The sequence below is a fragment of the Chiloscyllium plagiosum genome, unplaced genomic scaffold (genome assembly GCF_037043375.1).
Source record: "Chiloscyllium plagiosum isolate Xiang-an unplaced genomic scaffold, Cpla_swu_hap1 HiC_scaffold_11, whole genome shotgun sequence".
In the NCBI taxonomy this organism is placed as follows: domain Eukaryota; kingdom Metazoa; phylum Chordata; class Chondrichthyes; order Orectolobiformes; family Hemiscylliidae; genus Chiloscyllium; species Chiloscyllium plagiosum.
In genome coordinates this window covers 83,137,765-83,154,200 of record NW_028270149.1, presented here as the reverse complement: position 1 = coordinate 83,154,200, position 16,436 = coordinate 83,137,765, and the positions used below count along the sequence as shown (strand labels likewise).

The 16,436-nt window shown below is 43.0% G+C and overlaps 1 protein-coding gene across 3 annotated transcripts in view; it reads right to left on the bottom strand.

Moving 5' to 3' along the window:
- LOC122557074 (sodium- and chloride-dependent neutral and basic amino acid transporter B(0+)-like) overlaps positions 1-7,746 on the bottom strand; it is a 94,961-nt gene extending 87,215 nt beyond the window's left edge. The window contains exons 1-3 of one of the 3 annotated variants that reach the window (XM_043704357.2): positions 7,478-7,746; positions 3,919-4,066; positions 1,582-1,713 (exon numbers count right to left, since the gene is read on the bottom strand). In XM_043704357.2, the coding sequence (XP_043560292.1) occupies positions 1,582-1,713; positions 3,919-4,066; positions 7,478-7,549 (352 nt within the window). In that variant the 5' untranslated portion in view covers positions 7,550-7,746. The remainder of the gene's footprint in view (positions 1-1,581; positions 1,714-3,918; positions 4,067-7,477) is intronic. The other 2 variants (XM_087992243.1, XM_043704355.2) reach the window with 2 other exon arrangements.
- Positions 7,747-16,436: the final 8,690 nt, after the last annotated feature.

Below are 16,436 nucleotides of genomic sequence, written 5' to 3'. Positions count from 1 at the left end.
GCAAACTCTACACAGACAGTCGCTCGAGGCTGGAATTGAACCCAGGTCCCTGGTGAAGCAGCAGTGCTAACCACTGAGCCGCTGTGCTGCCCTTCATTCATAACATTCTGGTTGAAGCTGTATAACTTATTTAAGGTGGCACAGGCAGCCTCTGACATATTTAAGAAGGGTCTAGACAAGAGTATTGCAACACACTCCTGACTTGTGCCTTTGTAGGTGGTAGACAGGTTTTGGGGAGTCAGGAGATAAGTTACCATAGTATTCCTAAACTCTGACCTGCTCTTGCAACCACCATGTTTATTCCATGAGGTCATTTGTATTTCTGATCAGTGGTAAACCCCCAAGAATGCTGATGATGACTGATTCAGTAATCTTAATGGATGTGAAGGGGCAATGTTTAGATTGTCTCTTCTTGGTAATGGTCATGGCCTGGCATTTGTGTGGCATGAATGTTACTTGCCACTTATCAGCCCGAGTCAGATATTGTCCAGATCTTGCTGTATTTGAACAAGGTCTGCTTCAGTATGTGAGGAGTTGTGAATGGTACTGAGCTTTATACAATCAACGATGAAGATCCCCACTTCTGACCTTAAGATGGGGGAAGGTCATTGATGAGAGCAACTGAAGATGGCTGGGCCTAGGACACTACCCTGAGGAACTCCTGCAGAGATTCCTGGACCTGAAATGATTGACCTTAACAATCACAGCCATCTTCCTATGTGCCAAGTATGACTCCAACCAGTGGAGAGTTCGCCCACTGATATTCAATGATTCCAGGCTTGGTCAGGAGGCCTTGAACCACATTTGGATCTTCAGCATGCCCATCGTACTGACTAAATGATTACCACTATCTGCCAAATCCTGTATCACTCCCTACGGTTGACAGAGTGTCGATGTCTGAGCTGGTGCTGAGTATCAGATCACTCTCTGATTGACTGGAAGCTCTTGGGGAAGAGGGGTGCAGGAGAAGGATGGCAGCGGTGCAGGATTCCAACTCCCACAACCGTCAATCACAGAATTCCTACAGTGTGGAAGCCAGCCATTCGACCCACTGATCTCCCGAAGAGAATCCCACCCAGACTCACCTCCCTACCTTATCCCTGTAACCCTGAATTTCCCATGGCCAATCCACCTAACCTGGACATCTTTGGACTGTGGGAGGAATCAGGGGCACCCAAAGGAAGCCCATGCAGACATGCTAAGAACATGCATACTCCACACAGCAGCCTGAAGGTGGAATCACACCTGGGTCCCTGGTACTGTGAGGCAGTAGTGCTGACCACTGAGCCACCATACCATCCTGGGGACTGAGATGGTACTGGCAACCACTTTCAAGTTTCTCCAACTGGGGTGCCGAATCTACATTTATCATGTTAAATCTCATCCAGCATTTCACTCACTATGTCTATTTTCATTATTGTTGTCCTGAATGATACAGCGGAATGGATTCCATGTAAAACTTCAGCAAGGCTGGATTAAATGTTCATTGTTAAGGAAAATATATGCAACTTATTCAAATTAATTGGACATGATCACTCGTTTCAACTGCTGCCATGTTTGTATTGCGAAATATGTACTCGCCTTGTAATGTTGGCACAGCTTTCCACACTGGAACAGGTCCGAGGCTGGCAAACTGCCCAAGCGAAGAATCCAAGAAAAACATTGGCATCCCAACAAGTACCAGTGTGATGACATAGGGAATTAGGAATGTGCCTGGAAAATATAGAAGAAGGAAATGAAATGTAAATCAAATCGGTTCATTTCATATCAATGCAGGCGCTAAAAGTTTTCATTGGCAGAATAACATTGCCAATTTGCTAGTATTCTTAGCGTCTGAATACAACATAATGAACTTTCCAGCTCTACTCCATTGCCAATCTTCAGTCATGTTAACGTAGGAAATAGGACTAGGAATACGCCATTCATCATCTTGCACCTGCTCTGCCATTTAATATGATCGTGGCTGATCTGATGGTAATCTCAATTCTCCTTTCCTGTCCACATTCTCATTCTCCTCTCTCAAGCCAGAACTTACATAGTTCAGCCTTAAAAATATTCAAAATCCCAGACTCTGCAGCTTTGGAAAGGAATGAATTCTACATACTAACAACCCTCTGAGAGAAAACTAATTTACAATGCTAAATAGGAAGTGCTCATTTTTAAAAAGTGTCCCACACAGTCTCTTCCATGAAGGGAAAGTATCCTCTGTCCATTCAATATCCCTCTGCCAAATCGCCACAAGGTCTCCACTTCTGATTCCTCTGAACTATAATGTGTGCAGGTCTAACCTGTCCATACCTTCACCATAAAGAAAAAAACCATCAACCCAGGACACCATCAATCATAACAGCCTTTACCATCTAGAAGGTCAAGGACAAGTGCATGGAGTGCAAATACCTTCAGAAAATGCCCACAAGTTAACCACAGTCCTGACTTGAAAATATATAATTGCCCCTTCATCATACTTTGGTTGAATCCTGGAGCTCCTTACTTAACACTTGCACCAATCAATTTCCAGTTGATGACCATTTCCAACTAGGTAGAATCCAGCCATCTCCCCTGAGTATTAAATAGCGCTACCATTTCTGAATGCCCGAACATCAACATCCTGGGGGTAACCGTTGATCAGAAACTGAACTGAACCATCTACATAAAGTCAATGGCAATAAAAGCAGTTCAGAGACTGGGAACTATACAAAGGTACGAGTTATACCAAAGAAAGGGTTGAGAAATGATTTGCTTGTCAGCTAAGGCAGCCTTTTCACTGAAAATTATTTCTGTAATAATATCTAAGTTCTTTTCAAAGAATAGGATTTGGATTTGGATGTTTAGTTACAGATCTGCTTTGTAACAATTTCTTGTTACATGTAATATTGAAAATGACTATTTTAAAAAAACGTTATAGAGATACAATGAAAAGAATGCAGCTGAATATCCTATGGCCTGATCGATACCGATTAAACCATTTCCACCAAAGGACAATGCATTGACTCACTAACCTCTATCAAACCAAGAAAAGGTAGAACATTGAAGTTTGTACTATTCCTGTTTTCAGGGCAGAAGTGTTAACTTGCAGGCGATATTTTCAAGAAAGGATAATAGTGATCAGGGAAACCTGTATTATTTTTGAGTCCTGAAAGAAGTTGGAACGCTAGCTGTCAGCTCTGTGTCAAACCTGGCATTGTGATGGCACATTGTGACTCAGTCTGAGGGCTGAGGATGAGAGCCCAATGTACGCAAAACCAGTAAGCGGCAGTCTTCAATCTGGCTACTGCATGCAGCTCATCTGCAAAAATAGGGGGCACAGCACCAATTGGGAGAATACTCAAGTTTAGGCTGGGAGAGTGGAGGGGGTGGTAGAGTATTGCAGGGTCGAAGAGTAGGTGAAGTAGGGTTGGAGACAAGGACCAGCTGGTCAGCTTGGACCAGCATCAGTCCTCGTTAAGGTCATTAAACAACATGATGTCTTGATGTCATGCGTTGCCTTGACAGATCATTTAGGAGGCCACTGGAGAAACACAATGACCCAGTGGAGTTTGCGGGGAATATGCCTCACTCAGTTTTGCAAAATGTGGCACTGGAGATCTAAGGTTTTGAGGTCTGTGTTACCTCATGTGACATGTATACTTTGACAATCTCCCAAATCAATCCCCATTTGCTGTCCAGAAATCAAACCTGAATACCTTCCAGTCACAATCAAACAGATGATGTCCCTAGGGACAATCTTTAATGGATATCCAACTGTTAAATTTATGATGTGCAATTGTTTCTTAAAGCAGTATTTTTCAAATATCTATTATCTGCCTGCTATAATAAAGCATCCCCTCTTAGACTGACTTGAATATTTCTTCTAGCTTTTGAAGAGTTCTCTTTATTTCCGTCTTTCGCTGCCCTGTAGTTTGGATTTCATGACAGTACCTCCTCCGTTTCTGTAAGCCAGGTAAGGGAACCTCCAGACATTGCCCAGACCCACAGCACAGCCAATCATCGAGAGCAAGTAGTCAGTCTTCGAGGACCAGTTACCCCGTTCCACATTCTCGTCAGCTTCACCGCTAATAGGATCCAACTAGGAGAAAGAGAGTAAATGGCCAAATCAGAAATGAGATTTTTTTCAGATTAGAACTAAAACAAAAGGTCATTTTTGCTCACTATAGAAACACTACTTTATTCCCTTTTTTATCAGTAAGTGGTTAACAGTTTGGAAATACCCTGAACCCTATAGACGGAGACTCACCCAAACATATGGACATACAAATTTCTAGCGGGAGTACACATCATTGTCCCTCGAGATTGCTCTGCCGTTCATGAATGCCATGGTTGAACTGATTGTTCCACATTCCTGCCTGTTCCTGATAACTTTACACCCCCTTGCTTTTCAAGCTACCTATCTATTAAGGGAATGAGTTCCAAAGACAGACAGACACTCCTCAATAAGAGAAAAAAAATCTCTCCTTATTCTGTTTTAACTGGGCAACCCATACTTTTATGGGTTTCATGCAGATTCATACAGCACAGAAACAGACCCTTCCATCCAACTCGCCCATGCCAACCAGCATCCAAAAGTGATCTAATCCTATTTGCCAGCATTTGGCCCATATCCCTCTAAGCTCTTCCTATTCATATCCCCATCCAGATGCCTTTTAAAGTTGCAATTGTACCAGCCTCCACCATCGCCCTGGCAGCTCATTCCATAAAGGCATCACCCTCTTGTGTGAAAACGTTGCCACTCAGGTCATTTTTTTTTAAGCCTTCTGCTCTCACCTTAAATCTATGCTTTCTTGCTTCTCCACTACCCTGGGGAAAAAGCCTTGACCATTCACCCTACCTATGCCCCTCAAGAGTTTATAAACCTCTATAACATTACCCCTCAGCCTCTGACACTCCAGGGAAAAAAAGCCCTAGCTTATTCAATCTCTTCTTACATCTCAAGCCAGTCAGTCCTGGCAACATCCTTGTCAATCTTTTCTGCACCCTTCCACATCCTTAACAACATCCTTCCTAAAGCAGGGCAACCAGAATTGAATGTAATATTCTAAAAGTAACCTCACCAATGTCTTTAGCAGCTGCAACATGATGTCTCAACTTCAATACTCAATGCACTAACCAATAAAGGCAAGAATGCCAAACACTGTCTTTACCACTCCGTCTACCTTCAATACTACTTACAAGGAACCATGTACCTGAATCTCAAGGTCTCTTTGTTTGGCACAACCCAGGGACTGTCTATTAACTGTGTAAGAACTGCCCCGGTTTGTCTTAGCAAACCCCAATACCTCACATTTACCTAAAATTAAACTTTATCTGCCACTCCTCGACCCATTGGCCCAAATGATCAAAGTCTCATTGTCCTCCTTCCTAACTGTCCACTGTACTACCTACTCTGGTGTCATCTGTAAACTTACTAACCATGCCTCCTTTGTTGACATCCAAATCATTTACATAAATGATGGAAAGTAGTGGACCCAGAACTAATCCTTGCATCACGCCACTGTCCACAGGCCTGCAGTCTGAATAACAATCCTGTCCAACCACCTCTGAATTGTGTCCACCTTCATCACTTCCTTCAGCAAATTGTTCCATACATGCAACACTTGCTGCATGAAAGCTTTGCTCCTCAGGTCCCTTTTGTATCTTTCCCCTCTCACCTTAAATCATAATTTTTTGCATTTTGCTTGTAAATATAAAATAGTGAGTAAGGTAAGGGACACATATTTTTAATAGTTATATCGAGATCTGATTCTGCAATGCTTTTCAAAATAAGAATTAACTTGTCAGAAAGCAGTGTTAGAGAAACAAGACTGTGCTAACCCTGGGACTTTCAACAAAGTGTGAGGAATTTTTTAGGTAATTCTGGTTCTGCAGATTGTAAAAGGGGCTGAGATGGTATGCTCTTCCTGTCAGAGGTGGGAGATCAGGGAGCAGTTGAATGATCTGCTGTAGTTTTTGACTCCCTTACTCTGGGAGAAAAGACCTTGGCTAATCACCCTACCTGTTATTTTATAAACTTATCTCAGGTTACACCTCACCCTCCGATGCTGCAGGGAAAATTTCTCCAGTCTATCCAGCCTCTCTCTATAACCCAAACCCTCCAGAGCTGTCATTATGCTTGTAAACCTTTCAAGTTTAACAACATTCTTGCTATAGCAGGAAGGCCAGTAATCTATGCAATATTTTAAAAATAACCTCACCAATGTCCTGTACAGCTGAAACACGGTGTCCAAACTCCTGTACACAAGGCCCTGACCATTGAGACAAGCTTACCAAACAGCTTATCTGTGACACCTGTCTACCTTGTTGACATGGCTGTCAGTGCTATACTCCCAAGAGGCCATCCCCACTTTACAGTATCCAAAATGATATACTTATTTGAGAGGGGGATAGCCACAGGAGACTCCTGTACTATCTGCCAACCTCTCCTGGTGGTCACCTGACTGTACCTGCAGTGTTTCCACATGCCTGAAGCTATTGTCTATCACACTCCCCAGCTCCTGTACACTCCTCATTGCCTCTAGCTGCCGCTCCAAACAATCCATGTGGTCTGATAGAAATCGCAACCAAATGCGCTTCAGTAGACATAGTCCCCCGGATCATTCAACTGCTCCCTGATCTCCCACATTTGACAGGAAGAGCATACCATCTTGACCCCTTTTACAATCTGCAGAACCAGAATTACCTAAATAAAATCCTCACACTTTGTTGAAAGTCCCAGGGTTAGCACAGACTTATTTCTCCAACACTGCTTTGTGACAAGTTAATTCTTATTTTGAAAAGCAATGCAGAATCAGATCTCAGGATAGCCATTAAAAATGTGTCCCTTTGTCACTGTTTTATATTTACAAACAAAATGCAAAAAAATTACAATTTTTAACTCTTAAGTTCCAACCTTATAACTTATAGTGATATCATATATCTTATAATAAAACTCTTATAATACTGAGCTGATTAGGTTCATTACCCAAAGTTCTTTAATGTACTATTAGGCAGCGATGTTTAGAAATCACTGAGGGCTCTCCAGCTTTGAGTTCCAGCATGCTGCTCCCCCTGCCTCTAAGATTCGATCTCCCAATATTAGCTGTGACTCCTGCTCTGGTCTCCATCTCACAGACACCCGATCTCCAGAACCTTTGCTTATGGTCAGTCTCTGACCTTACCATTGTGATCGCTCTCCCAAAACTTCATTTCCATGTGCTGTCCTTTCTCCCCTTTAAAATACACTTGTTTCTGATATCTTTTACAAAAGGTTTGAAAAACATTGCGAAACTGAAACAAAGGAGTGCCCCACAGAAGAGTGGGAATCCAATTCCAGCGCTGGAAAAACCTCAAACCCAGGAGCAGTCACAAGTCTCCCCCATGCATCTTTCTTGTTCAAGGAACCCCCACAAGAGAAACCCTTTCCGCAGACGCCCTGTCAAAACCCCCCACCAATCGTGTACATTTCAATCAAATTACTGCAGTTTTAATTCGACAAAATACTCACTGTGTCCTCTGGAGGGTGGGTATGTTGGTCACTCTGTGAGCACGCACTTAAAACCAATTCTTTCTGGTCCATATTTGGTCAATGGTGAATGATTCCTGTACTGGCTTCAGAGTTGGATGTAACTATTCAGTACGCTGCTTTCACCCCGAAGTGTTTGCAAACACTTATCTGCTCTGAGACACTTGGAAGGCTGATTCACAGATAATTGACGCTTCCACATGAGTAACCAATCTCTTGCGCTGTTTAAGGTGGTAGTCCAAGATTATGTCTGATGTTAATCTTTAATTTTCATACTGAATATCTCAGTTCAAAGGTAGTTTCCGAATAATCAGTATCAGATTTCAGTTTGTCAGCGTTGAATTTTTAAAGAGTTCAGCACTGAGTGAAACGTTCGACAAAACAGAATCTTATAACTGGTAGGGACAGCCCAGATTTGCTTCCTATAAATCTGCTTTTGCTCCAACTATAATGGAATCCTTTGTTTTAGGTTTCTGGGTTTATTCTTAAATACAGGGTGTGTTGTGAAACATGAAGAGTGTGGTGCTGGAAATCCGCGGCAGGTCAGGCAGCATCCGAGGAGCAGAAGAGTCAACAGTTCGGGCATAACCCTTCATCAGGAATGAGGCTTGTGGCCCAATGGAGCTGAGAGATAAATGGGAGGGGGGACTGAGGTGGGGGGGGTGGCTAGGTAGCTAGGAATGCGATAGACAGATGAAGAGCTAGAGGGCAGAGGAGATGACCTGGGGGTGCAGTGTGAGAAGGACTCACTGCAATCCTTGTCGAGGGAGGAGGAGAAGAACATCTTCAAGGTAAGCATCCTTGGGAGGGGCTGAGGGATAAATGGGAAAGGGGTGAGGCCCTTAGGCCACAAACCTCATTCCTGATGAAGGGCTTACGCCTGAAACGTCGATCCTCCTGCTCCTCGGATGCTGCCTGATCGGTTGTGCTTTTCCAACACCACACTCTTCGACTCCGATCTCCAACATCTGCACTCCTCACTTCTTCCTAGTCTTTAGAAAGGCGAGCATTGGGACATTGTGTTACGGCTGTGCAAGACACTGGTGAGACCCCATTTGGAGTATTGCGTAGATTTCTGATTACCCTGTTATAGGAAGGATTTTATTAAACTGGAAAGGATACAAAAATGATTTGCAAGGACACTACCGAGGCTGGAGGGCTTTAGTTGTAAGGAGAGGCTGGAAAGGCTGGGACTTTGTTCGTTGCAGCTTAGAAGGCTGAGGGGTGATCTTTTAGAGATTTATAAAATTGAGAAGGTGACTAGCCAAGGTTTTTTCTGGGGTATAGGGGAGTCCAAAACTAGAGGGCATGGGGTTACGTTGAGAGGGGAAAGATTTAAAAGAGACATGAGGGGTAACTATTTTACACAGAGACTGTGTGCATGGAACAAGCTGCCAGAGGAAGTGATAGAAGCAAGTACAATTACAACATTTAAAAGATATTTAGATGGATGTAGCGATTGTAACGAGGTCAGCCAGGTGGACCTCATAGAATATGAGTTCCCTAATTGGGGCTGTTAGTCTGGTCCAATCAGGGGGCCCTGACTGGGAAATAAAAACAGGAATGTCAGACGTCCTGTTCATTCTGAGACCGGGCTCTGAGGGAGCTGGATCAGTGTCAAGGACTCTCCACCTGTAAATAAAGGGGGATTTGGTGACGGGATATTGGAGTTATTTCAGAAAGTGTTAGAGGGAGATGGGCCAAACTCAGGCAAATGGGACCAGTTCAGTTTAGGAAAGCTGGTGGACATGGATGAGTTGAGCCAAAGAGCCTCATTCTGTGCAGTATAATTCTATGATATTATCTATCTCCAAATAACAGATTAATATCATATCAGTTGAAATATAACTGCTGGCTTTATATTTGTATGCCTCATGAACTTTGATAAATATTTTTGTGAAAAGCTGAGTGGAAGGCAAACGTTCAAGTTCTGATTAGTATGAGGATTGGCCTAAGTTTCATGAATACTTCTACTGCGTTGCTTATCACTGACAATATTAATGAAGTACTGAAAAATGCAGACTGTAGCTGGCAGAATATCATAAATAAGAAATAAAACCAAGACTTAAAATGACTTTTTTTTTGCCCCTCATGGGCACTTAAGATTTTCTAGAGAGGTAATGTTGACCTTTGGTTTCCAGCCTCCTGTGCTCATTATACCATATTGTTTACCAATAATATCAATAATAATAGCATAAATATCAGGACTTTGTACCAAGTAACTAAGATAAAATGAGTCTTGCACTTTCAGCCTCTTTTAAAGTATGATTACAAGCAATTTGCACACTCCATGTTTCTTAGATTTGGAGATGCCGGTGTTGGACTGGGGTGTACGAAGTTAAAAATCACACAACACCAGGTTATAGTCCAACAGGTTTAATTGGAAGCGCTGCTCCTTCATCAGGTGGTTGTGGAGTACACAATTGTAAGACTCAGAATTTATAACAAAAGTTAACAATGTGATATAAAAAGTGGGACAAGCAGACTAGTAACCTCAGGATTACTATCGGTGCCACATGTTGGTGAGGTGAGGAACAGGGAGCAAGTGCATCTGAACACATGGCTACAGGGCTGGTGCAGGAAGGAGGGCTTCAGACATGTAAGTCATTGGGGTACCTTCTGGGGAGGGTGGGACTTGAACATGAAGGACGGGTTGCACTTAAACTAGATCGGCACCAATGTCTTGGGTGGGAGATTTGCGAGAGCACTTCAGGACAATTGAAACCCGTTTGGCAAGGGGATGTGAACCAGAGCTACAGAGCTACAGGAGAGGGTAGTTTTTGAAAGGGCAGAAAGAGAATGCAGAGAGTCTGTCAGGAAGGATACACAGTTGATAGGGCAAAGGGATAGATTAAAGTGTGTAGGTTTCAATGCAAGGAGTGTCAGAAATAAGAGTGATGAACCTAGAGCATGGATCAGTACTTGGAACTATGATGTTGTGGCCAAAGTGGAGGCATGGATTTCACAGGAATTTTACAGGAATTTTTACAGGATATTCTAGGATTTAGATCTTTTAAAAAGAACAGGGAGGGGTGTAAAAGAGGAGGTGGAGTAGCATTGTTAATTAGAGAGTGGATCACAGCTACAGAAAAGGAGGTTGATGAGGAGGGTTTGTCTACTGAGTCAGTCTGGGTGGAAGTCAGTAACAGGAAAGGAGCAGTCACTTTATTGGGTGTTTTTTATAGAGCCCCCAATAGCAGCAGAGCAATGGAAGAACAGATTAGACAGCAGAGCTTAGAAAGGTGCGGATGTAACAGAGTTGTTGTTATGGGTGACTTCAACATCCCCAATATTAATTGGAACCTCCCTCGTACAGATAGTCTGGATGAAGCCGATTTTGTCAGGTATGTCCAGCAGGGATTCCTGACTCAATATGTAGATAAGCCGACTAGGTGGGTGGCCATGTTGGATTTCGTGCTAGGCAATGAGCCAGGCCAGATGTCAGATTTCTCAGTGGGTGAGCATTTCAGTGACAGTGACCACAACTGCCTCACCTTTACCATAGCCATGGAGATGGATAGGAACAGACAGTATGGGAAGGTATTTAATTGGAGAAGGGGAAATTATACTGCTATTAGACAGGAGCTGTGGAGTATAACTTGGAAACAGTTATTCTACGGAAAAGGCACAATAAAAATGTGGAGGTTGTTTAAGGGGGACTTGTTGCGAGTGCTGAATAACTTTGTTCCACAGAGACAGGCAAGGAATGGTAAGGTGAAGGAGCCTTGGTGACAAGAGCAGAGGAGCTTCTCATCAAGAGGAAGAAGGAAGCTTACTTGAGGTTGAGAAAGCAAGGATCTGGCACAGTTTCAGAGGATTACTGGGTAGCTAAGAAATAACTCAAAAATGGACTGAGGAGAGCTAGCAGGAGGCGGGAAGGATTAAGGAAAACCCAAAAACCTTCTACATGTACGTGAGGAATAAGAGACTGATCAGAGAGAGGGTAGAACCAATCAGAGATAGTGGAGGGAACTTGTGCCTGGAGTCTGAAGAGGTAAGGGAGCCCCTCAATGAGTTTTTTGCTTCAGTATTCACTGGAGAGAGGGACCTTGCTGATAGTGAGAACACCGTGGACCAGGTTAATAGGCTTGAACAAATCAACATTAAGAACATGGATATGCTGGACTTTCTGGGAAGCATCAAGATAGAAAAGTCCCCCACGGCCGGACCAGATATATCCAAGGTTATTCCGGGAAGGGAGGAATGAGATTGCTGCACCTCTGGCAATGATCTTTGCATCCTCACTCTCCATGGGAGTAGTACTGGATGATTGTTCCTCCGTTCAAGAAAGGGAATAGGAAAATCCATGTGAATTACAGACTAGTCAGTTTTACGTCTGTGGGAAGCAAGGTGCTGGAAAGGATTCTGAGAGATAGGATTTATGACTATTTGGAAAAACATAGCTTGGTTAAAGTTAGTCAGCATGGTCATGCCTCACAAGCCTTATTGAGTTATTTGAGGATGTGACGAGACAAGTTGACGAAGGGCGAGCAGTGGATGTGGTGTATATGGATTTCAGTAAGGTATTTGATAAGGTTCCCCATGGTAGGCTGATTCTGAAGGTTAGGAGAGATGGAATACAGGGAAATTTGGCTGTCTGGATATGGAATTGGCTGGCCAAAAGAAGACAGCGAGTGGTCGTGGGTGGAAAGTATTCCGCCTGGAGGTCAGTGACCAGTGGTGTCTCGCAGGAATCTGTTCTTGGGCCTCTGCTCTTTGTAGTTTTTATAAATGACTTGGATGAAGAAGTGGAGAGGTGGGTTAGTAAGTTTGCTGATGACACAAAGGTGGGTGGTGTTGTAGATATTGTCGAGGGCTGTTTCAGGCTACAACAAGACATTGACAGGATGCAGAGCTGGGCTGAGAAGTGGCAAATGGAGTTCAACCTGGATAACTCCAAAGTGATTTATTTTGGAAGGTCAAATTTGAATGGTGAATACAGAATTAAAGATAGGATTCTTGGCAGTCAGGAAGAACATCGGGACTTGGGTTCCATGTACACAGATCCCTTAAAATGACCAACCAATTTGATAGGGTTGTTAAGAAGGGGTTCTGGCTTTCATTAACAGGGGAATTGAGTTTAACAGCTGGGAGGTTTTGCTACAGCTCTATCAAACCCTGTTTAGACCACACTTGGAATATTGTGTCCAGTTCTGGTCACCTCATTATAGGAAGGATGTAGATACTTTAGAGACTGTGCAAAGGAGATTTACCAGGATGCTGCCTGGATTGGAGGGCTTGTCTTACGAAGAAAGGTTGAGTGAGCTAGGGCTTTTCACACTGGAGAGAAGAAGGAAGAGAGGTGATTTGATAGTGGTGTACAAGGGAATGAGAGGCACAGTTGGAGTAGATAGACAGAGACCTTTCCCCAGGACTGAAATGGCTGTCATGAGAGGTCATAATGTTAAGGTGATTGGAGGAAGGTATAGCAAGATGACAGAGCTAGATTCTTTACACAGAGACTGGTGGGTGTGTGAAATGCACTGCCAGCAGTTGTAGTAGAGTCAGAGTCATTAGGGACATTTAAGCAATTGCTGGACAAGCACATGGACATCAGTAAACTGAGGGATGTGTAGGTTAGGTTGATCTTAGATTAAGATAAATGCTTGGCACAACATCGTGGGGTGAAGGGCCTGTACAGTGCTGTACTGTTCTCTGTCCTATGTTGTGTTCCAGATGCAATTCAACTGGCCACACTACACAACATTAAGCAAAACACATTCATTTTGAACATGATAGAAAAATACAATGACAGAAAGAGGAACTTGGAGTAACTAAACTCTGTTGGAAAACTTAACAGAATAATAGATACAGTTACTATTTCTAAATAACTGTTTCAACATAGCAATATCCCATGAACACACGCTTGGCTGAATGGTAAATTCAGAAACCAGATTGTGTCACATGCAATTCTATCAGTAAGAAAGAGATACTTGCAGCAACTCCCCAGAGAGACAGAGTGTAGCAGATAGGAGAGATTCACTGCCTTCCGACCCTGTAGAGACCCCAACAACAACCACCGAAAGCTAACTAAAATCCCTGGTTCTGTGGGTGAGAGTTTGACCACACCCACTCAGACTGCTTCTGTTCTAACTTTTAAATAAAAGGCAAAACTTGACAAGTTGTTTATCTTTGCATAGACTGCTCGTTGCCTGCCCCCTAATCTCTCTCGAAAAGAAACCAGGATAGAGTACAACTCTTAAAGCCACAGCATCATCACACCAACAGAAAGAGACCATGTCCAATGCTTTATCAACGTCCACATAAACAACATCCATTGCCTGATCCTCATCAATCATCTTCGTCACTTCCTCAAGAAATTCAAATTTGTGAGTCAAGACTTCTCCTCCATGAAGTACTGCTGACTATGCCGAATATGGCCGTTCTTCTCGAAAGGCAAGTAAATCATGCCTGTAAGAATCTCCTCCAATAATTTCCCTCCTACTGATATCAGGCTCACCAGCCAAAAATTCCTAGATGATGACTCTTTTAAACAATATAACAATATTATTGTTCCAGTCTTCTGGAACTTCACCTGAGGCTAAGGAGGATGCAAAGATCTCTGTCAAGGCCCCAGAGATCTCCTCCCATGTCTCCTTCAGGATCCTGGGATAGATCCCATCAGACCCTGGCGACTTACCTACCTTGATGTTTTTCAAGACACTTAACACTTCTTCCTTCTTAGTATCATCTTTTCTTAGAATATCAACATACTTTCCCTAATTTTGCCATCATCCATATCCTTCTTGGTGATTTGCAATGCCGAATACTCATTAAAGACCTCACGCACTTGCTGCAGCTCCTTGCAGAACTTGCTTCCTTTGTCCTTGAGTGGATCTGCTCTTTCCCTTGTTATCCTTTTGCTTCTAAATATGTATAAAATGCCTTGGGTTTGTTCTTAATACTTTGTGCCAAGCATATTTCATGGCTCCCGCACGATTATTTGGTAATATGAAGTTGAAGGAAATGTATCACTTCAAGAAGAGAGCATGAGAATTAAGGAATTAATGGGAACTGTGAGATTCATTACATCTATTCTCTGGCTGAGTTGCCAATTTTGATGTAATTTGGGGATGTCACAGTCAATTATCCTATTAAGCCCCAGTGACTCAAGATGATATTCTTACTGACGACTGTGGTTATATTCAGCTGCTACAAGCAATGTTTGACAAATGCAGATGAATGAGCAGTATTAAAAGGTAATGCCTTTTAAATGTTGCAATTGTACCAGCCTGCACCACTTCATCTGGCAGCTCATTCCATACACCTACTACCCTCTGCACGGAAACGTTGCCCCTAAGGTCCCTTTTATATCTTTCCCCTCTCATCCTAAACCTATGCCCTCTAGTTCTGGATACCCCCACCTCTGGAAAAGACTTTGTCTATTTATCCTATCCATGCCCCTCATGATTTTGTAAACCTCTATAAGGTCACCCCTCAGCCTCCGACGCTCCAGGGAAAACAACCTCAGCCTGTTCAGCCTCTCCCTGTAGCTCAAATCCTCCAACCCTGGCAACATCCTTGTAAATCTTTTCTGAACCCTTTCAAGTTTCACGATATCTTTCTGATAGGAAGGAGACCAGAATTGCATGCAATATTCCAACAGTGGCCTAACCAATGTCCTATACAGCCACAACATGACCTCCCAACACCTGTACTCAATACTCTGACCAATAAAAGAAAGCATATCAAACACCTTCTTCACTATTCTATCTACCTGCGACTCCACTTTCAAGGAGCTATGAATCTGCACTCCAAGGTCTCTTTGTTCAGCAACATTCCCTAGGACCTTACCATTAAGTGTATAAGTCCTGCTAAGATTTGCTTTCCCAAAATGCAGCACCTCGCATTTATCTGAATTAAACTCCGTCTGCCACTTCTCAGCCCATTGGCCCATCTGATCAAGATCCTGTTGTAATCTGAGGTAACCTTCTTCACTGTCCACTACACCTCCAATTTTGGTGTCATCTGTAAACTTACTAACTGCCCCTCTTATGCTCGCATCCAAATTATTTATGTAAATGACAAAAAGTAGAGGACCCAGCACCAATCCTTGTGGCACTCCACTGGTCACAGGCCTCCAGTCTGAAAAACAGCCCTCCACCACCACCCTCGGTCTTCTACCTTTGAGCCAGTTCTATAACCGAATTCTCCCTGTATTCTGTGATTATCTAACCTTGCTAACCAGTCTCCCATGAGGAACCTGGTCGAATACCTTACTTAAGGTCCATATAGATCACATCTACTATTCTGCCCTCATCAATCCTCTTTGTTACTTCTTCAAAAAACTCAATCAAGTTTGTTAGACATGATTTCCCATGCACAAAGCCATGTTGACTATCTGTAACACATAAAACTCTGGTGTGTTGACAAACCCTTCCTTCTGTGAGGATTTCTCTACAATATGGCCCTCAAACCTCTGAATCAATGTCTCTGCATGCTAAGAGCTTAGAAACCTCTTTCTTAAACTTTAGCTACAGAAAAAAGCATTTGGAGACCAATTTAACATTGTCACTGCCTTTCCAGGATTTCAGCTGTGCAATTACAAGAGATATCAAACGCTGAAAAGCTTCCGTGGGCCATATAGAGTCTCACGATCACTGTTAACATTTGTTCTCCCATACGGAGTTCTTTCGATTCACGAACATTCCGATATGAAGTCTGATGAAACATGGAAATTAGGATGATCCTATTATCCAGCAATTTTATCCAGGAATGATGGCACGACTCTGCCCACTATCTAGATTTCTGACATTTTCGCACCCAATTTTACATTCTGCTTGAATTTTCCCTCCAGTCTCTCCCCCAAGGCTATTTGCGGTCAATAAGGGCCCAAACTATAGGTTCCCATCATTGTCAACTCTTGGATATTTCTAACCAGCCATTATCAATTGTGTGAGTGTGTGTGCGTGTGTGCGCGCGCGTGTGCGTGTGTTTCTGT